The 21178-nt window shown below is 32.9% G+C and overlaps 1 protein-coding gene and 1 long non-coding RNA gene across 2 annotated transcripts; one reads left to right on the top strand and one right to left on the bottom strand.

Moving 5' to 3' along the window:
• Nucleotides 1-4472: 4472 nt before the first annotated feature.
• LOC107939622 (phytochrome A) lies at nucleotides 4473-10726 on the bottom strand. Its single transcript, XM_016872966.2, has 5 exons — nucleotides 9906-10726; nucleotides 7056-9108; nucleotides 6114-6930; nucleotides 5229-5519; nucleotides 4473-4966 (listed from the first exon to the last, which is right to left on the bottom strand). Exons 2-5 carry the CDS (start codon nucleotides 9100-9102, stop codon nucleotides 4750-4752), a joined length of 3372 nt encoding a protein of 1123 aa, XP_016728455.1. The 5' UTR covers nucleotides 9103-9108; nucleotides 9906-10726; the 3' UTR covers nucleotides 4473-4749.
• A 6143-nt stretch (nucleotides 10727-16869) lies between these two features.
• On the top strand, nucleotides 16870-18332 carry LOC121223354 (uncharacterized). Its single transcript, XR_005920703.1, has 3 exons — nucleotides 16870-17060; nucleotides 17161-17197; nucleotides 18033-18332. It is a non-coding gene; the product is annotated as an uncharacterized lncRNA (long non-coding RNA).
• Nucleotides 18333-21178: the final 2846 nt, after the last annotated feature.

Below are 21178 nucleotides of genomic sequence, written 5' to 3'. Positions count from 1 at the left end.
AATTGTAAATTTTACTATAGTAAAAAATACAATTTCACCATTTTAATACCCTCTATCTTTATAATTTTTAAAGGATTAAATCAAATTTTTATCTTTTTAGGGGGGCCAAAGTGTAATTTTACCTTTACTAATTTAAAATTTTAAAAATTTCAAATGGCCTAAATGAAAAAATTTTTATTTTAGGGGGGCCGGGGCCTCTGCCAGCTCCCTGGTTTCGCCCCTGACTAAATGTGTTAAAAAATCAGTTAGAAAAATGTCACATCATCACTTTTGTCAACCATTTAATGGAGAGTGACCCAAATAGAAATGATCTAAAACATAAGTGACCAAAATAGAAATTATCTAAAAATTTAGTGGCCAAATTAAAAATTTGCATGGTTGTTGACCAAAATAGAAACACACTAATAGTTGGGTGACTAATTCTGTAGTTTATCCTAATGTATTTAACTGGAAAATCCAACAAAAGGAAGGGTCAGATAGATCAACTTCAAGTCGAATACTGTTGGAAAAAGTCCAATTTAAAAACAATTTTTTGTTATAGCGGAAAATTAAAATTTTGAAAATCGAGCCGATTTTTTTATATTTATAGCAATAATTTTTCCTGAAAAGTACTTGTGCGTTGTGCGAGACAGATCTTTGACGTTCCTAACTTTCAACTGAACAACCTTCTTAGCTATTCTCATACCACGAATTGTTTCGAATATGGGCTCAAAAAATCACGAATCAAACACAAATCCAGAAATAATTTTATTACTTTCAGTAGGAAAGTAAATAACTTTCTCTATAAAAACCAATAGAATTGTTATACCTAGAAAATGTAATTTATACTTAGAAAATAAATTCTTACTATTTTCGGACAGAATAAAGAATATCTCAAAATTGTGTATAATTTATTATTATGTTTTTAGCCTTATCAGTTTTATCTATTTATAGAGAAAGATAGTAAAGTCATGGTTAAATTAGTAGATCATAAATAATACTTATTTGATAAAAAAAAACTAGTTGTCACATCCTGAATTTCTTATTTATAAAATTGTAAGTTTCTAGTAAGAATGTAAATGATATATTATCATTGGCGTTACATGATTGATGAAAAAGGAATGTGACCACATGTCATTTGTCATAAGAAAAAAGATTTAATTACCATGCGTTAGTAATTGTCATTTTGGAAGATGTAATGGAAACTATGAGCTAAATAGGATCGTATTGAGAGAACGAATTTTATCTCAAAGAGATTAATGATATCTTATTAGGGTAACACACTTATGATAAGGTCATTAGACAAGCACTTAATAAAGTAACTTTCGTAATTGATATATAATAAGGGAGAGTGTAGTCATGATACTATAGTGGAATGACTCCATGTTTAAATAAGTTGTAATTAATAGGAAAAGAGTCGAAGCCTTGATTATATACGTCCAATTGGTTCATCTACTAGCTCGAGATAACCCAAAATGAATTTCATATAGAATCGATAATATGTGGAATGAATGAAAATGATAAGTAAGAGAAAAGGATCGCATGTGTCACTATCTGTAATATGTTTTATTGCTAAGTACAAAATATGACTTAAAATTTTATTTAATTTTTTCAAATTATTATTTAACTAATTGTAATTAAATAGTTGAAGTTCGAAGTGAGAATTAAATTAATTAGTCATCATAAAATTGTTGGATAAGACAATTAAATTAATTTCATCATGGATTATTTTATTCTAACATGGTAAAGTTGTTATGATTTTAACGAAATTAGAATTGAGTTAAGAAAATAAATTAATTGAGAAATTAAATTAGTTAAATTAATTAATTAGTATTTTGAGAAATAGAAAATAATTATTGGGTTTGATAAACTATATTTATAAGCTTTGAATAAAAGTCTAATACATATGATTATACCCAAAACACAAAGACCCAAATAGGCCTAGTTTTAATTGTGAAGGGCGGCAAAGACCCAAATAGGCCTAGTTTTAATTGTGAAGGGCGGCAAACCCTAGATACCCTAGGGATGTCATTGCCCCCCTTGGATTCTACTTAGAGTAGAATTTGTATTTTCTATTAAAATATTATTTTTAATTAGACTTTATTCGAACAGAACTCTTGTACTATTTTTCTATACATAATAACTACGAGTTAACCTATTTATGGAACTTTGGGAACACTAATATTTTGTCGAAAAATAATGACAATTTATTTTAAAGAATAAATTCTATTTTTCGGGAAAATACTTATAGTTTCCAATTTATAAACTAAATTAACTTTTCCTATAAAATTTATAGAAAAATTTTCATTCTGTGCTCTTGGTTTGATTTATTTGAACCCTCTCTCAAAGCAATTTGGGGTTCGAGGATAGTAGAAAAGATTGACCAGTTGAAAGCTGAGAAACGACCTAGACCGCCTTTGAACAAAGCATAAATATAATTTCAGTTAAAAATTAATTACTAAAAATATCAAAAGGCTCGATTTAAAAAAAAAATTTAAACATCCGTTGTGTCTAAAAGTATTGTTTTGTAAATAAAATTTTTCAACCATTAGTATCAAACTCAAGTTGTGCTATGTTTATAGGATAAATTGATACCGAATTTCTCTCTTGCTCTCATTGTTTGATTAAATAAGATAAGAAGTGACATTTTAAAATTGTATGCATGTTTTGGATTATTATGTATGTGGGTGAATGTATGAATTATTTTATAATTGTTATGAAGTAATTTTGTCAAGTGTTCGTGGTTCCTAAAAATTAGATCATGTGTAATTTATGTTTTCTAATTTATTAGGTTTGTAATTAGATTATGAACTATCATCTCCAAGTAGAAATTTTAAATTTTTATTTTTATAAAATTATAAAAATTCATGTGAGCGGGAAACGGATTAAGTAATCTTTGTACCATAAAAAGTTTTGACAGAACCCAAAGAAGTGAGGCGACCAATGATGCAATCAAAACCAACCAAGACAGTGCAAACCTGACAGGAATAGATTTCGGTGGCCAAACGATGGTGAGTTGATTGATAGTGGTCAATGGTGGACTGTGGTGCGGTTGAGAAAATCGACAGTGGGCAGCAACGACGGTGGTAGATGGTGGTGGCTGGTGACAATGGTCCGACGGTGGAGGCCTGGTTGAAAATGGGAACGACTTTCGGTTAATTGTTCCAATTTTCGAGTTTTGAAATTAACATTGGCGAACAAGTTAATTTTGGGTTTTGGGATATTTTGATGGAACTCATATTATACTTGACTTTTACCTAGAAGATCCAAAGAATGTTTTGAAAAAAATTATTGTAATTTTTATTATTTTCCCATGGAACCATGAAAACCTTTGGCTGGTTAGAACCAATTTAATTTTTGCAATTTTATAGCATGATATATGAGATTATAAAATAGAATTGATGAGCGTGTTCATGCATATATAATAAGCATGCTGTATAGTTTAGGAAAAAAAGTTATTTGTTATTGCATATTTAATCATTCATGGTTGAAATCGGAATAAAAATCTTGCATAGTTTTTAAAATATTGAATGAGAAAGTCCTTAAACAAAACCCATGGCCTCCATCAATGGTTTTTATGTGATGACATGATAATACTTCGAGCCAGCTGGCTTTATTTGTAAAGTCTCTATTCCTTGGTAATCGAAGCTCAAAGATCTATGAACTAGCCCGTGTTTGACTAGCCAAACAGACAAACGACCCTGCATCTTTTTATCTCTCCCGCACTTTTCTTTTTTATTTGTCATTTTTCTAAGATAAATATTTCGCATTTATGATGAAATCGAATTTATGAAGATTAATTCATTGTTTGTTTCTGTAAAAAAAAAAAAATCCTACCTAATTCACTAAGGCCGCACCCCCACTATGACTCATTGAGATTATATGATACAATACTTGTTATATTTATTATGTAATTTGTATATACAAAAATAAATACAAAATTTAATCGATTAAAAAATTAGTTGTTTAGTTTAATATTTCTATTTTTATGTTGAATAAATTAAAAATATTACACTAACATTTTATTTTTAAGTTATTATCAGAATTTTTATTTTAATTTTTCAATTTTAAAATTAATATAATATCTAAAAATGAGTTAGAAATAAATTTTTTTATTACTATGAGAAAAACAAGTGATGTTATTTAATTAAAGAGGCACCAAAGGGTACATTAAGACAGGCAGGTGATATTGATTCAATTTATAGTATCTGCAATGTGATAAATCTAATAAATACAATTTTGAAATTTTGAAATTTTAAATGAACATAAGCAAAAATTCATCAATCTTGATTCATTTACGCCCTCGGTTTACTGCCTAAATGCACCAACAAGAAAAAAAGAAAAGGCAGAGGTTTTGTAGTTAGTGAGAAATCCTGTGACTATAAGTTTTCTTTCCTGAAAGGACTGTTATTATCTGAATGAATTTGTTATGTTCAATTATAAATTGAAATGAAAATGCTGTGCCGTGAAGAAGCTGTTCAAGGTTCTTGGTATTTTACTTCAGAAAGGGGAATAGCATACCAGATATTATCACTGAAACAATTACATGTTACAATTTCCCAAGTACCAGTCGGCCTGGCAACACTCAACAATAAGTTCACAAAACTTAATGAGCACCTTTTACTGCAGCCTTGGAAGAACAGACATCTTATGAAAGTGCAACTCATTCAACAAATAAAACCCACAGGCTTTTGCAAATTACATTGTCAAACACCCAAACTTCTCCTTAACTGTACAGCACCATTGTCAAATCATATCCAACAAAGTCAGTTAGGTTCTGGAATCTGGACCATTTGCTGCAGCAAGTTCAACTGTCACAATGAAAGTTGACCTGCCTGCTTCCCTCAAGTACTGGATATCTCCATTCATGAGTTTTACCAACTTCCGGCTGATGAGCAAACTGATACCCTCCTCTGATGCGTCTTCCTCATTTCCAAACATTTGGTTCAGCATTGCTTCAGGTACTCCGCCACCTGCATGTGTTATCCTGAACCAAAATATACATACAAAATGCCTTTTACTTTCAGTGAATTCATATACAGGTAGAGCTCATTTGTGCATAAAACTACAGAGTGCATACTATACCAGTTCCATATATACATACTACCGATGAATCAATCTAAATAAAAAAGGAAACAAGATGCTTAAATTGGTGTGCAGGGAACATTCTCGTCTTTGAGGTATATTTAGGACATAAGTCAACTATTAGTATGAAACCATGAATGCAAATGAAAGAAACAAAGCAGTACCTGAGCTCCAAATGTGCAAGGTGAACAGACTGTCCTAATTGATCTTTGGTCAAGTTAGCTACAACAACTAGTTGGCCTCCATTTGGTGTAAAATTAACTGATATCAATAAGAAATCAGCTAAGACCTGTTGAAGTCTAACACTATCTCCATATAAGGTCTCGCTCAGGACATCTTCTGCTGTATCATTGACTATTTGGATACGTTTTCCATTACTCATCACCATCACTTGACTAATAGAAGCAGTCAATACCTCATGCAGGGTGAATTCAATCATTTCAAGATCCACATAGCTGTTAAGAATTTAGAGAAACGAAAAAGAGAAAAGAAGTTAAGCACTGAAATAAAATATATCACAAACCAAAAGTGCTGGGAGGTACTGAGGTATGCAGCCATATTCCGTCATAGTTAAATTCCAATTCTGGCTGGGTGCAAGGTAAGGGAAACCATAGCTCAGGGGTTAAAGGAAAGTGATGTCATTATGCTAGAAGGAATCATTAGTTCTTCGGGGGCACAAGGGAAAGGATATAGTCAAATTCTGATTAACAAGGACCAAATCTAGGATATAAGAAAAGCTGTCTGTCTGGCTGGTGAATGAAGTTCAGGTTATGAAACTCCTACTGATTGGACACCCGGTAAGTATGAGATAACTATAAGCATGGGCATAGAACCCTCAAAGAAGACGAAGCCGTAGAAAATCCAGAAGTAACAAAATCCAGGCCAATAAAATCATGGTTTATGTTAATAGTTTCTTATGAATCTTTTTTTTGCAGGATCTTATGTCTGGCATGGCATCTATGTTTCGAAAGTGTATGCTGCAACAGTTTATCGCTGATCAAAAAACAAAATGAAAAGTAAGTTCATCTTTTTGCAGGACGTTTTCATACCCATCAATGATGGTGTGCAGGTCTGAATCATCAAGTATCTTCCTGAGCTGGTGTTGGCACAGGGTACTAGTCTGCAGAAGGCGTTTTTGTTCAGGTCCCAACTCTGTGCCTTCCATCATTTGAGTAGAAAAAATAATACCAGAGAGAGGATTATGGATCTGCCTTTTCAAATAAGCTAATGCTTTCAATCTCTTCATGGCAGTTTGCTCCGTTAATCGCTGGACATGAAGTGCTTGTTGCAGCTCATGGCTTGCAAGCTGCAAGAAACAAAAGACACCAGTGACAGCACCCTCTCTGTCCAATTTCTTATTCACACATAACAAGCATTCCACATACTTTCCACTACGACCAAAGAAACCAAAAGGAACCTTTTCAGGCTCATTACCAGCCACAGCATTATTAAGTACAACACCAAGATTGACATAAGATTCTAGATTCTTGAGACGACAGCATGCGTTGTGGGTCCCAAAAACCTCCCCCAACAACATTTTATCTACCACTTCATCTCGGTTCCACCCAGTTATCTTTGTCATTGCTGGATTCCACTCAGAGCACCAGCCAAATTCATCGGTTCCAAATATTGGTGGAATCAGCGGGTTTGGATTTTGGACAATTGCTTTGTAATCACCTTCGATCCGGGTAAATTTGTCCATGACAATTTTCTGACCAGTTATATCTTGAGCCACAAAACAAACCCCCACAACATTTTCATGGAGATCCCGGTTCGCACAAGCATTGACAACTAAACTGACGGGGCCAACCTCAGACCTCAACCCATGAGTTTTGATCTCAAAGTGGATGTTCTTTTCTTCCTTGCCTGATCAGGAAGAATTTATGTGACAAAATTGTTGGTGACTTAAAAGAAAACTAAACGGTAAAAGGAAAAGGGGAAAGAAAAAAGAAACAGGAAGAAAAGATACCAAGAAAGGGAAAATCACATACCCTGCAATGCCAAGGACAACATTTTCTTGACTGTTTCAACTGAAGAATCTTCAAGAAGTGTCAGTAAATGCCTTCCAATTGCCTTATCGACTGGAAGACCAGTCAACTCAGCAATTTTCATATTCCACCCATTAACCAGGCCATCAACATCCACCGCCAAAATTGGCACAGTAGCTGTTTCAATCAAACGAACCATCTCACTTGTCACTGCCTCCAGCTCTTGCATCCCCTCTATTTTGAGGTCAGTGAGCTTCGAGTATATGACATTGGTGTTTGTATCTGCGGTCACAACATCTTTGAAAGCATTCCGTAGAATAAGCTGCAAAGAATGGATTGCATCCATTTCATAGTCCTTCCATGGCAAACTCCTTGTCTTGACAACTTCAAGGAAAGCCTTGAATGATGACCTTGGGTGCATTTTCCTATCATCATCTTTCTCGCCAAGTTCCTGCTTTGCACCACCCCATCTAATTTCAGCAGCAGTATGTGACCGGAACCAGAAAAGCATGTCCTTGGGGGTTATCCTTACAGCTGCCATCCCACAAACTACATCACCAAGTCCCAAAGCCCCCGGGAACCCAGCATCATGCAAGCTATCAGTACTCAGACCGGTGGAATCCATATGATACTCAGAAAGCCACGCCGCTATCTCATGTAGTTGGAAATCGCTTGGAGTTACTCCTAGTTTCCATATTTTGTCCTTGTATAATAAGGCAGCCCCATCACATTTCACCAAATCCATTATATTTGGGCTCTGTGATACAATACCGACGGGCGCATCACGCATAAGCATATCACATAAAAGGGTCTGGGTACGAAGGATGTTCTTCTCAATCATTTGGCTTTCCAACTCTAACTCCTTATTGACATGGATGGCAAATACTTGAGCAAGAAACTCACAAGCATACCGGAGTGGGAATGGAACAAACCTGGGAGTGGTGTTATGGCATACTACCAAACCCCACAATCTCTTTCTCTTTTGTTGTGGCTGAGAAGAATCAGTATTATCATCTTCCTCATCTCCATCATTGACAATAACAGCCATAACCAGAGAAGCGATGGAATTCATGTTCTCCATATACTGTAAATGGCAGCTGTGTGGAGCCCTTAGGGTTGAACCACAAAATGTTAGGTCAAAAGGAAGCTTATCATCTTGATATACTTTTACATGTTTTGCTCGACAATCAACAATCATACGGACTTTATTCTTCATAAACAAAAATCGAGCAGCTTGAGGGATATCAGTTGCTGGATAGTGCAAACCTAAATAAGGCTCTAGGCCTGGCTTTGTTATCTCAGAAACCACTTCCCCATGGTCATCATCATGGAACTTATAGGCCATCACCCTGTCATAACCAGTGAGCTCAAAAACCTCCTGCACCATTGTATCACAGAGCCTTTCCATGCTCCCACTTGGTAGAGACTGCAAGCGAGTAATTGCCTTTGCTGCCAGCTTGTACGACTGCAAGGCTCCAGCAGCAGTCATGGGAACTTCATAGGGCTTCACAGGTTCAAAATCAATGATCAAGCTCCCTGTTACCCGATGGATTATCGCATAAAAGGGCTTCCCAGAAGTCTTGCAATGCACCAAGATTGGATTCAAAAGAGAAACCTCCCCAATTCCTAGGGCCTTTAGCAATGCAGAGGAACTGGGGGCAGTAAAAATAGTTTTTATGTCAGTTCCAATGCCAAGAACTGGGTAGTCCCCAACACTCGGGACTGCATGACTAACCATGGTCAACATATCCGGGGCATTCTCACTGTATGCTACGACCTTGTAAGTTTTCTCATCTAAGGCCAGCAAGCACCCAAAGGGTTGGATAAACTTGCCTTTCTGTATGTTATGGAGATATGCTGTGGTAACCTTGTTTGACCTAGGTTGCTGATCTCCACTTACACGCACTGAACTTGAATAGTCAAAGGAGCTACTGGACTCCTCAAATTCTGCATGGAGTTTGGCATCTAAAGTGGTTTGAGCAATAACTCGTGCACTGTGCCTTGATCTACCAGAGTTGTTAGACGAGTGGCTTTGCCTTGATGAAGACATGTTCTCCTGATAATAAAAAGCAAAAACGGACATCTCTATGAATAACAACCACCAGGAAAGAATTCTATACATTGGAAATCGAAACAAGTATTGACAAAGTTGCAACTATTAGTGATTGCGATCATGAACATTACAATAACAATTTTATCATATAGAAATTGTAGCAGAGCAAAATTCTAACTTCTTCTATAACCAGTTTGAGATAAGAAAACTCACTGTGTATTTGGTTGATGCTTTTGCTTGTTCCTCTTTATTTTCTATTCATTTTTACTTTTTGTATTTTGCAAAAGCAGCATCAACCAAACTGAGCCATAAAAGCCAAGAATATTGAAGTCTAAACCTAAATATTCCTGATTTTCCCATAGCATTGGAGAAGAAATTTGGAGGGTCAATGATTCCTTTTTCCATTTTTGTGAGGAAAAGGTAGGAGGATTAAATTTCAGAGAGACACAAAAGCACGCAATGAAGGATTTGGCTTTCTAATCATAGAAAGTATGACTTTTCCATCAATTAAGTACAGCTTATGGGAAGACCAATTACTCAAGTTCCAAACTTGCAGTTCCATGATCCATAGCTCAAAACTCAATCATACAAGATTCATGAACCTTAATCATGATCACCTTCCCCACCCAACAACCCAAATTGGCTCAGTTAAAACAAACCCATCCTTTCCAAACTCATAGGACATGGTAGAGAAAACAGCAAAAAGAACAAACTAGCTATTACAAAAAAATAATCCCCATAGTTATTGAGCTGAAAGCTAAAAAAAAAGTAGCATTTGATTTTAGCTAAAGGGGACTAACCTTGGGTTGATAAAGAATAGAGGAAATGGAAAAGGGCAGCTGTTATCTGTGACTGTGATGATGAGTTGCAGAGGCAGTTCGAAGTAGAACTTGGAAACATGAATCCCAAGCTCGGCCAGCAAACCCAGAATCCATCTCCAATCAAATTATAGAAGAAACCCAACAAAACCCAAAAGAAATAAATTATAATAAAAAAGATTAAAAAAAAACTCGACAACCGTCTTGAAAGACAAGCAGCACTTTACCAATACCAATCTCTCAGGGGACCACCATGATAACATAAAATAATACTATAATAATAACAAAAAAGTAGTTCATGGTGGCATGGGACCAATCCGACATGAAGAATTGCCTATAATTAAAAAAAAGAAAGAAAAAAAAAAGAATGGGTTTCCCAAACAAGGATAACAGTGGCAGTTTAGTTATCATTGGCTTTCTATTTTTGTTTCTAAATTTTGTTTGTTGAAGTAAAACAATTCTCCTGCAGTATGGGCTTTGTGTTTTTGTTCCATAAAAGAAATTCTACTTTTATATTGGATTTGGATCCCAATTAAAAACTTCAATAAACTCATGTTAATTAATTACATGATGCTGAATTAGAATATCAGTGTATCACAAACCTTAACTGATTGTAACACCTCAATATCATATTCAATGAAGCAAAATCGTGAGACACATAAATTATAAAACCAACAGGAACAGCTGAGCAGCAAACAGTGGGAAATGCAGATGCAGCCCATGCCCAATTGCACGTTTTGGTTTTGGGTAAAACCCATTTCTGTTTGCCTTGAGCAAACTCAAGACAAATACCAACAAAAACATGTGTTATGGTGAGAGTCAGCAGTCACATGTAAATAGACAGATTTTGGGCCATAGCAGAATCCAAAGAACAAATACAAATGGTAGACTTGGTTGGCTAAATCAGTAGGATCTATGCTAAGTTCCACCTTTTCCTTCCCAACCCTATCTCTTTATCCATTTCTAAAAGCATATATAGAGTACAGATGTGTATGATAGATACCCTTTGCGGTTGTCATCTTCAAACCATCATTTATGGGGGCCTCTATGTGGGCTCCCTTTACCCTTTCTTTCCTCCGAAGAAAGCTCCAGCCTCATGATCATCCATGTATATCATCAACTTGTACCTACTTTCCAAAGAACAATTGGGTTCATCTTCAATCTTTACAACATTTGATTTTTTACCTCTAATTTTAGACTTTTTTTTTCTTAATTGCCCAAATAAAAAATTAAGGGTGTGTTTAATAAATCAATGAAATGGAAGTTTTCAATATTTAATATTTTAAATGTATATGATAATTATTTATTTATTTTATTTAATTTAAAATTTTCAATAAAAAAATGTTGAATAAAATAAGTAGATAGGTAACAGCTTATACTAAAATATAAAGTTGATTTTATTTTGTTAAAAAATTGAATATTATCCTTTTTTAATAAAAATAAAATATTCAAATTAATATATTTATATTTGGATTATTATTGTATACCGTGGAGTAAAAAAACTCCACAAGTAAGTTTAGGTTGAAGCCATTTATTTTTAAGGTGTAATAAAATAATAATTAAATAATAAAAAAAGACACTTGACATCAGTTTTGAAATGCTCGTAGAGTCTTTTTACTCGACTGGTAGTGGAGATAATAATTACCCTTTTATCTTTCATCTACAATTATCTAAAATAATATAAAATATTATATGAATAAAATTAAAATAAAAAACTAAATAATCTTTTAAAAATTAATATTTACTTTTATTAAACAACATAATTATATTCCGTAGTTATATTTACTAATCCACGTAAACCTTAACACACATAAATGTCACAATGTGTATTTTATAGGTGATGAGTATTCATCAATTAAGTCACATTATTAGCATTTGCAGCCCCAATAGCTAGTCTCAATTAGTTACAACCACTCACTCAAACCTCGCTTACACAAGTTCAATTCACTCACAAATAATACCTAAAATTGAGTGCGAAACCAGGCAAAGAGAATACTTAGACAAAGTAACAATTCACAACTTTCTACCCAACAAAAATGAGCACTTTGATTGTGCAGTATACTGCCTATTTATAAGCTTCCTAGGCAACAAGGATAAGCACCAATAATTGAGATAAACCTGACTTCTACTACTTCACATATTTAATTAATGAAGTCCCAAGTTAATCAGAAAAGATCTCTTTGAAAATAGCCACCCATCACGTCTTTGGGAATGAGAAAAAAATCCCACCTTAAACCAATCCAATTTCTAACTCCCCTAAAAAATCCAATCTCTTCACAAATACACCTCTTGATACTTTCTGTTTTGAGAACAACAGATGTGGATTTTCATGAGTCCCATTTCCTTAAAAAGGAACATCAAATAAAGCTCATGTAGAAAAGACCAACATATAAGTATGTCCGAGTTGTCTTTTATCTTGATTGATCGAGTTCATGACTAATTAAGTCACTGAACAAACATTGCAAGACAACCTTAGTTCTAACAGTATTTTCATTGAATTTATTTTTCACGTATTTAACGTACTATAGATTTATTATTATAAATTTTTGTGAATTCTTTTACACTCTAATAACTCATTTTTGTATAAATTTAATATATTTGTTCGTTTGCAGCATTTTCATTTAGGAAAATATTCGGTACACTACTAGTGAAGTTTTTAGACTCAATAAATAGGATCATGGGGTTGGCAAGTGTCCTATAGAAGTATTGCGAAATATTAAAAAAAAGGACATGTTTACAAAAAAAGACGTGACAATTATTTGAACCCGTAAATAAGGATAAGAAAAATAACATGCCCGCCTATGTATGAGGATTATCTGAACAAAACAGACAACATATGTGAGTTTTCGTAAACTCAGTGTGTAACCTAACAGAAATAGTCATGCAACATACACAGAATCTCATATGCAGACAGATACAGATTTGGACCTAAGTCCTTAATAGATACAGATATTAGAATTAGATAAGCAGAACAAATATACAGAATCCTACCCCATCCTCTACATACCATCTCCGACCATCCCATCACACCATGTGGGGTTAAAAACATTCACCCATCCCTACACACATAGTGTCGATGTGACACATAACAGAATAATATGCAGTCAAGCTGCCAGAAATTAGGCGAAAGGTCGTCGTGCAAATTACTTCCTCCACATATACAAATCCCACCCCAAATACAGATACAACATGCAGATAACATATAACAGATACAGAATCACATGATTAACATGCTCGTATACAAATATTATACTTACTTATGCAGAGCAGTCAGACATGCATATCAGTCTCCTACTTAGATCAGACTATCAAATTAATAGATCACATACAATGGGTTTAGTTAGCCCTTACCGACCCTAGGTAGGCCCACAGTTGATCGAAATGACCCGTGCGACCCTAGAGAAAATTTCAGAATTTGGGACCTACATGCCCGTGTGGGCCCACACGCCCAACCTGGCCTAGCCTGTGTGGTCCACATGACCATACATTCACCATCACACGATTGTGTCTCGCACACGGCCACACCCTTGACAGTCACATGGCCGGCCACACGCACGTGTGGCAACGACAAACCCAATTTTCGGCTTTCGTCGAACCTCGTTTTCTCGTGTTTTAGGTACACACCTAGTACAGTTTTGACGCAAATGCTCCCACGAGACAACCAGAACCTAAAATTCAATTAAGAATACTAGTCAATAACTGAAACGATTTATAGAACTAAAAATCCCCAATCCACCGAAATGCTCACCTTTGACGAACAACGCTTCTCAAATCTAATTCGTTGAAGAATCGAACGTTTCCAACCCCTCTCCTAAACAATCAACCAAATCCAAGCATTCAAACTCAATATTCGTGAAAATTGCAAATTAACTCCACTAATAGAAAATCCCTACCATGCAACGAAAAGGGTAAAAAACTACTTACGAAATACTCCGATTGCAGAATGGATAATTATAAGGACCCGAATGATTAAACAAAATCGAAGAACTCACTACGCTGCCGTTTGACCAAAGGAAAGGGAAAGAAAAAAAAAGGAAGAAAGAAAAAAAAACAATATGGAATATGGGAAAAATGAACGTGAATTTGGGGAAGAGAAAAATTTTGGAAAAAGAAATATATCCCTAAAATCTGTTTAACTCCCCGCTACCCCACGAACCAAATCCAACCACCTCAAAATTCCAGCTCCATCGAAAATTTATCAGACAATTGAGACAAAAATTAACATTCACACTTGCACGAGGATTCAAACACAAGATCTCCAGTAAGCTAACTCTTTATCACTCGAACCAATAAGCTCATTCTAATATAAATTTACAAACAATATAACATAAGCCTACTCAGAAAGAAAAGGGTAGGATAAAAAAAAATAGAATTGTCAAAAGTAGGATTCGAACATAAAACCTCAAACACACAATTAAAACACTTAACCATTGAAACAAATATATATTTATGTCAAGATTTATAGAAATAGAAATAAATTATTTAGGGCGTTACAGAAAATATTAAAATACCCTCGAATACTATAACTTATTTTATTTACGAAAAGGTATTTTTGTAATTTCTCTAATCGAGTTGCTGTCTGATTGACTTGTGACACCAACCCAATTAAGTGCTTAAATAATAGTAGGTATATATTATTTAAAGATTTATGACTAATCCTATATTTATTTTGGATTCATTTTTTTTATGTAATGTGGTATTTAAATTTTCTTAAATCACATTTTTTTATGTGTAATATTAAATTTATTAAGGTAAAACATAAAAAAACTTAAATAATAATTACATAATATTATTAAATCTTCATTTACTTACCATTAATTCTTTAAATTTCAGGACAAAATCTAGTTAATTAATAATAATCAACGTTATCAGATGATGTTGGAGATGTTACAAATTGGTATAGGTTGAGAGTTATCTTAATTCATGGAAATAATAGTTGTAACCCAAATTTGTTTCCTCCAACATATACCTCTTTTTTATTTTATAGCTTGACCCAATTTCTAGCTGATAATAAAAGCTATTATTTTAATTATAAAATAGGTAATTATTAATATTTTTTAAGTAGTAAAAGGAAGAATATGACTAGTTCAATTCGGTAAAGTATTGATGTTTTTATAATAGTAAATATATTCAGTAGTTGGAATCATGTTAATTATTGTGTACGTTTCTTCACAATAATTATGACGATAGAAAATACCAATTCAATTTTATTTTATTCATAAAAATGTTACCGCATAGATCGAAATTATAAATTCTTCCACCAATTTTCAACTATTAAGTATTTGAATTTTTTTTTAAATTGTTAAGTTCCAAATATTTAGTTACCGAGGTCTGATTGTGAGTTATTAAAGGCTAAAATGATAAATAAAAATTCGCAATTTTGGGATTATTCCTAAAGGACCCAATAAATTCTTAATTAGAATTAGAGGATCTTTTTTAATTAATTGTTCTATCACATTGTGATAAAACAATTAGATGATGACAAAATTATCAAAAATTGAAATTGCTTATTTCTATCCAAGAATGTATGAATAGTTTCGTGATTTTAGCTAAATGATTGTTGAATCCTTGCGTTAGAATAAATGAAATAAAACGGATTTTTATTGGTACGATCTAACCTATTATAAAAAAGCAAGCATGAACCTAATGGGTTATTTTGTTTTCTAATATGAAAAATATGAGATTTCATTAAATCAATTATTAGAAAATTTTTAATCAGGCCATTAGACCTTACTACAACAAAGGAAGCATAGACCTCTTCGGCGGAAGAATTTTTGTTGTCTTGATCCCAGCTCAACATTAAACAAGTTCGACTGTTGCTGAGCAGTTTTTGGATATCAAACGGACATTCTCATAAGGTAAATTTAATGTGGGCGATCAAGCTATTAGTTTATTGGTTTGTTCGATTCAACTGATTTAATCAAAAAAGCATTTAAAAAAATTATTTTGTATCCGACTCAGCTTGACCAAATTTCTAGCTGGTAATAGAAATTACTGTTTCTTTTATTTATACTTAATTATAAAATATGTAAATATTAATATTTTTTAAATAGTAAAATGAACTATCCGACTGCGTCAATTCCTACTGTATTTGATAAAGTATTTTTGTTTTTAATTGATTTTATGTATATATCTTTCTTGTTACCACATAACTGAACAGTAAGGAACAGTGAAAAAGAATCCATAAAATACAAAGAAAAAAAGTATAGGCCTTTATAAATATAGGCACAGTGAATATGCGGACGTTTTAGCTCAGCCGTTAGAGTGCTTATGTTTTCTAATTTTTACTACTGCCCGTTATTTCTGCAGTTTTTGCCCTAATCAATTTTATCCCCTTTTTTTCTTTTATCCATTAAAAATGGAAAACACAACTAAAACTCTATGATGTTTCTACAAGGGGTAAAAGTCAGAATTTTTTTTTAGGGAGGGTTGAAATGAAATTTTAATTTTTAATAATCTATAATTTTATAACTTTTAAAGGATTAAATTAAATTTTTATAATTTTAAGGAGGATAAAATATAATTTTACCTTTACTAATTTAAAATTTTAAAATTTTTTAAAAGATCAAAACAACAAATTTCCATTTTAGGGCCCTATCACCTTTTCGCCTCTGTTTTTGACAATTTTAATTAAACTTAAAGAAAAACCAACTAATCTTAGGAGAATTTTAATTAAAATAAAAGACATAATTTTAATTAAAAGGATCAGACGTAAATTGAATGCATGCATAAATTATCAAAATACTTTCATCTTATTCAAATTGATATTATTTATTATTTTCGGATAAAAGAGAGTTATAATACAAATAAATCTTTTAATTGTTTCAATTTAATCATAACTTTAACTTATTTAGCTTCACTTTCAAGTGTATTATTGATTTATAAATAGTCATTCATTTTTTATCAAAACAATTTATTCAAGTTTTGCCTTTTTTTTTTCCAATGATCAATTTATTCATTTTGTTTCATGTTTTTTTGATCTACAGGCTGAAAAAGTTGAAGTTGTGGTTGAAGGAGCAACTTCCATTGCTCAAACCGATGAAGATTGTATTTGTGTTACCCTTGATTGATTGTTGACTTGCAAACAAGTGTGATTATGATCAATGTCCGTGGGGTCAAATTGGACTTTTTAATTTGGTAATTTTATTTTATATTTTGAGTATATATTGATTAAAGACTGTTTATTTACTTAGATGTTTATTAATATGTATTATATATATATATATCCTATTTGTAGGATTTGAAGAAGAAGATTCTTGAAAAGACAGTAAAATGTGAGTATTGGAGTTATTCTGATGCATGTGCCTTGTTGTTTTCTTTACTAATTTTTTTATACTGATATGAGCAACTTCTAATATGCTAATAAATGTTGGTGAATAAATTATGGTTTCAGCAATTAATCCTTTAAAAATTAGAGTTGAAGGTTCGTTGCAAGATCAAGTGGTGTACAACATTCGGAATAATGTTAGAGAATTTCCAACCATTCTAAAAACAAGACAATGACTTCTTATTTAATTTTTTCATTGGATGTCTTGACATGAAGTGATGGGATAAGCTCAATGAGCTTTTCAATCAAACACGATATAGATTTATCACTTATTTGAATTTAATGTTATTTTTAAATAATAACTATGATATGAGCTATTAATGTTATTTTTATGTTGTAGAGCCAAAGTTACATTTGGTTTAAATGTTCTTATTGGAAGAAAAGAGTCTCAAACTGAAAATACTCTTTGAATTGGTTATTGGTATTCACATAATACTCGAGATCTCATGAGTTATAGAATTCTCAAAGGATATAAAATTGACTTTTATGAATTAGGTATTTAATTAATATTAATATTTTTTATATTTTCAAATTAGTTTATATACTATTGACTTTCACCGAATGTAATTTTCTTGTTCTTTTAGGGAATAAATTGTGTGGATTTGGAGTCTATCTATCTATCTATCTATTTATCTATCCATGTTTTGTTTAGGGAATGACATCGGTTTATAACCACAAAGTTTATTGCAAACAAGCTTTGATTGGGGATAATTTTTATTATTTTGGTTGACTTAATTATTTTAATTTAATTTTTTATTTATTAAATTTTTGTTTGGTTGCAGCCTGGGGTTTCTTTCTTTTTCATCAACTTATCGAAAAATACCTCTGTTGAAATTGATCTTTTGAAATTGATCTAAATCTAAATGGTGGGAGTCCAAATTTTGAATTTAAAGAACATAAAGAGCGAGAAGAATCATTTGACTCCAAAAGATGGAAACATTTTAAGCAGTGTCGTATTGTTGAACGGAACACCATTGGAACTTTCAGACTCGTTAGAGATACCAGAGTTGAAGCTGACACTTGTGAATGGATATGGTATGGTGTTATTCATTGTTACTTAAACTTAATCCGATCTAATATATGAGCCCTAAATTTTGTGTAAGCTTTATTACTTTCTGTAAATAGTTAACCCAAACCGTTTAAAGCTTTGATAACATATTTATATGTAAAGAGCTTTAGATTCTCGTATATTATTATTTATTTTTTAAAATTTATTTTAGTTATTTATATGCTTTTTTTTTAAATTTTAAATCTTGGATAACATATTTTTTAATGCTTACATTGTTATATTATATTATAATTGATATATCTTTATGTGATATAAATTGCATAATATATAATATAACATAATTAATACAACATTTAAAATGGACCAACTTTGAATATTGAAGGTGAAGACATACCTATATTTTAAACTCGATAAGTTTTTTCCCAAAACAATTTTTGAACATAATATTTTTAACCGCAGTTAGAAATTTGAGGAAGTGCTAACATAGGTTTCTTTATTGTTTTAATAATAAATTTAATGCTTTAATGTTTACAAATTTTATCAATTTGATCCTAAATGAAAAAATTCAACAAATTTAGCTCTCAATATTTACAAAATTTATCATTTTAGCTCAAATTCTAAAAAATTACAATTAGAGAGATAGTGGCATTGTCTTTAGTGTTTCAATTGGCAAATAGCGAATAGTGTAGTTGAAGTAAAAGGGGGCGATTTGCATGACTATGCAGGCGGATATAATGTATGCTTTTCTTCAATTAACTCTTCTCATCTTTATAATCCATCTTTATTAATTGTGAGTACCAATTTCAAATGAACAATATTATTTGGAGAAGAACCTTAAGGCAAGGGCAAAGGAGTTCAAGCGTGAGGCGGATCTCGAAAGAAAAGCTCCCAAATTGAAATCCAAATCAAAGACGTGTAAGCAATTAGCAAAATCATTGGGATTCCAAGCTTTCTAAAACTAGAGAGGTTATTGTCACAAGGTGTATATAAACATCAACCTTTATGTATCCCTTGTTTTGTGTTTGAGATAGATCAAAATAGTAAAGAAGAAGAGAGGAGAGGAGAGAAAACTGTGTACTTGTTTTATTATTTAAGTTCTAATAATCCAAAAGGACCGATCCATCTTATTTATACAAGATTAGTTAATGAATTAGTTAAAGAATTCAGTACTAACAATCAATCCTAATTGAACCTTAGCTAATTCACTAACTGAAATGAACACGGTTACAAAACTAACAAACTAACTTAACAAAACTAACTAACAACTAACTTCTAACGGACTGAAGCAACTATACAACTTTAATAGCTTAACCACCTTTATACCTTAATATTCACCCAACTGGTTGCTTTTCTGCAACTTTTCATATCTACTAACAACTCGAAGTTTGGTCTTGAACTTAATGAAAAAACTAGTTTACAAAGGCTTGGTGAGCACATCCGCTATATTCTCCTGTACTAGGACATGAACAACAGTTAATGTGGCACCCCAAACCCGGCTAGGATGGTCCGACTCGAATTTCAAACTTCACATTAGCCACTGAAGTGACTCTTCATTGAAAGCGTTACATAACACACCAACCAACCATGCACACCACGCATTTGCAACTTTAATCATAATAAAAATAAACTTAATAACATGCTTTTCTAGTCACATAATCAAAAACAAGCACAATAGTTTAGGTTTAAGTCACCTGCGAACCCACTTACTGAAAGTCCAACAGGTCGCGACTTACCCGTGACTCTCAACTCGCAAACAGGTCCTGGGAACCCCTAGTTTGGCAAACCCTTAAACTGGCGAGCATAGATGCACATCTCCTTTTGTACTGCTAGACTAACTAATGGAAGGGACATACATGCACTCCCTTCTTAGAGATACTTACTTGCTTTGGCGAACCCAACTTCCTTGTCGAACTAACCTGCACTGGCATACTCACTAACCTGGAGTAACCACCATCACTAGCGAACTTAATGATCAATTGACTTCCTATTCATTGGCGTACTCATCCTAGTTTGACGATCCTTATTGGTGAGCTTCTAAGTGGCGAACTCTCATGGTTTTGATGAACCCTCACTTTGGTGAACACACATTTGTTTGGCGAATCCACTAATGGCGAACACTAGATGGTATACATTATGGTATGGCAATGACCTACTCTATTGCAACTCATGGCTCGCACCATGCTTCGTTGGTCCGAAGGTTTTGTTTAACAAGTTATTACCTTTATTTCATGCATAATAAGTCATCAATTTACTTCAGCATACAAAAGGCCCAAGGGCATACCTTAGATCTCGTCAATCTCTCTTGGCTGCATAAACTCGTTAGTTTATTGAATTAATAGCAACCAACATGTATAAAAATTTTAGTCATTCAAGCACTCAACAAGCAATTGTAAAAGTCCAAATTCGAAGTTAAACAGACTGTAATGTCTGTTTACAACCTATAAAAGTTTGTTTGAAAGTTTAAGTCTAATTCTAAACCCATAAGATAGTCCCACATTGTGTTCCACTTTAGGGTTTGAAAACAAATCACATACTCGAAAGTATTTTCCTTGAGATGGATCATTGGGTTGCCACACTTCACCACAAGTCCCACTAGTTACTTATCTGCAAGGTATATAAGAAGTGTGAGCTTATTGAAGCTTATTCAGCGCTCATGCATATAACACATATAAACACTTCAACATACTAGCAATTAATCATTCTACAATAGTTCACATTATATATAATACTCATGCACATTGTGGTGATATATTGGTAACTTGTGATTGTGAAACATATAAGTGGACTCTATTATCATACATTGGATAAACGAATCTCTTTATAGCTCCTCGCTTTTGACTCAAAGAGCCTTAAGCATCTCCGATATAAGTGTAGCACGAATGCTCACACTCTCCAAAACACTTCATGACTCATAGAGCC

Source organism: Gossypium hirsutum, chromosome D11 (genome assembly GCF_007990345.1).
Source record: "Gossypium hirsutum isolate 1008001.06 chromosome D11, Gossypium_hirsutum_v2.1, whole genome shotgun sequence".
In the NCBI taxonomy this organism is placed as follows: domain Eukaryota; kingdom Viridiplantae; phylum Streptophyta; class Magnoliopsida; order Malvales; family Malvaceae; genus Gossypium; species Gossypium hirsutum.
This window is presented reverse-complemented; position numbering and strand designations above follow the sequence as displayed.

Bases quoted from the DNA above. Each gene is read 5' to 3' on its own strand.
- LOC107939622 (XM_016872966.2), bottom strand. From the start codon at position 9,102: ATGTCTTCATCAAGGCAAAGCCACTCGTCTAACAACTCTGGTAGATCA. The intron at 6,931-7,055 runs GTATGTGATTTT...CTTCCTGATCAG, and splicing joins GTTGTCCTTGGCATTGCAGG to GCAAGGAAGAAAAGAACATC. The intron at 5,520-6,113 runs GTATGAAAACGT...AATTCTTAACAG, and splicing joins CTGCACACCATCATTGATGG to CTATGTGGATCTTGAAATGA.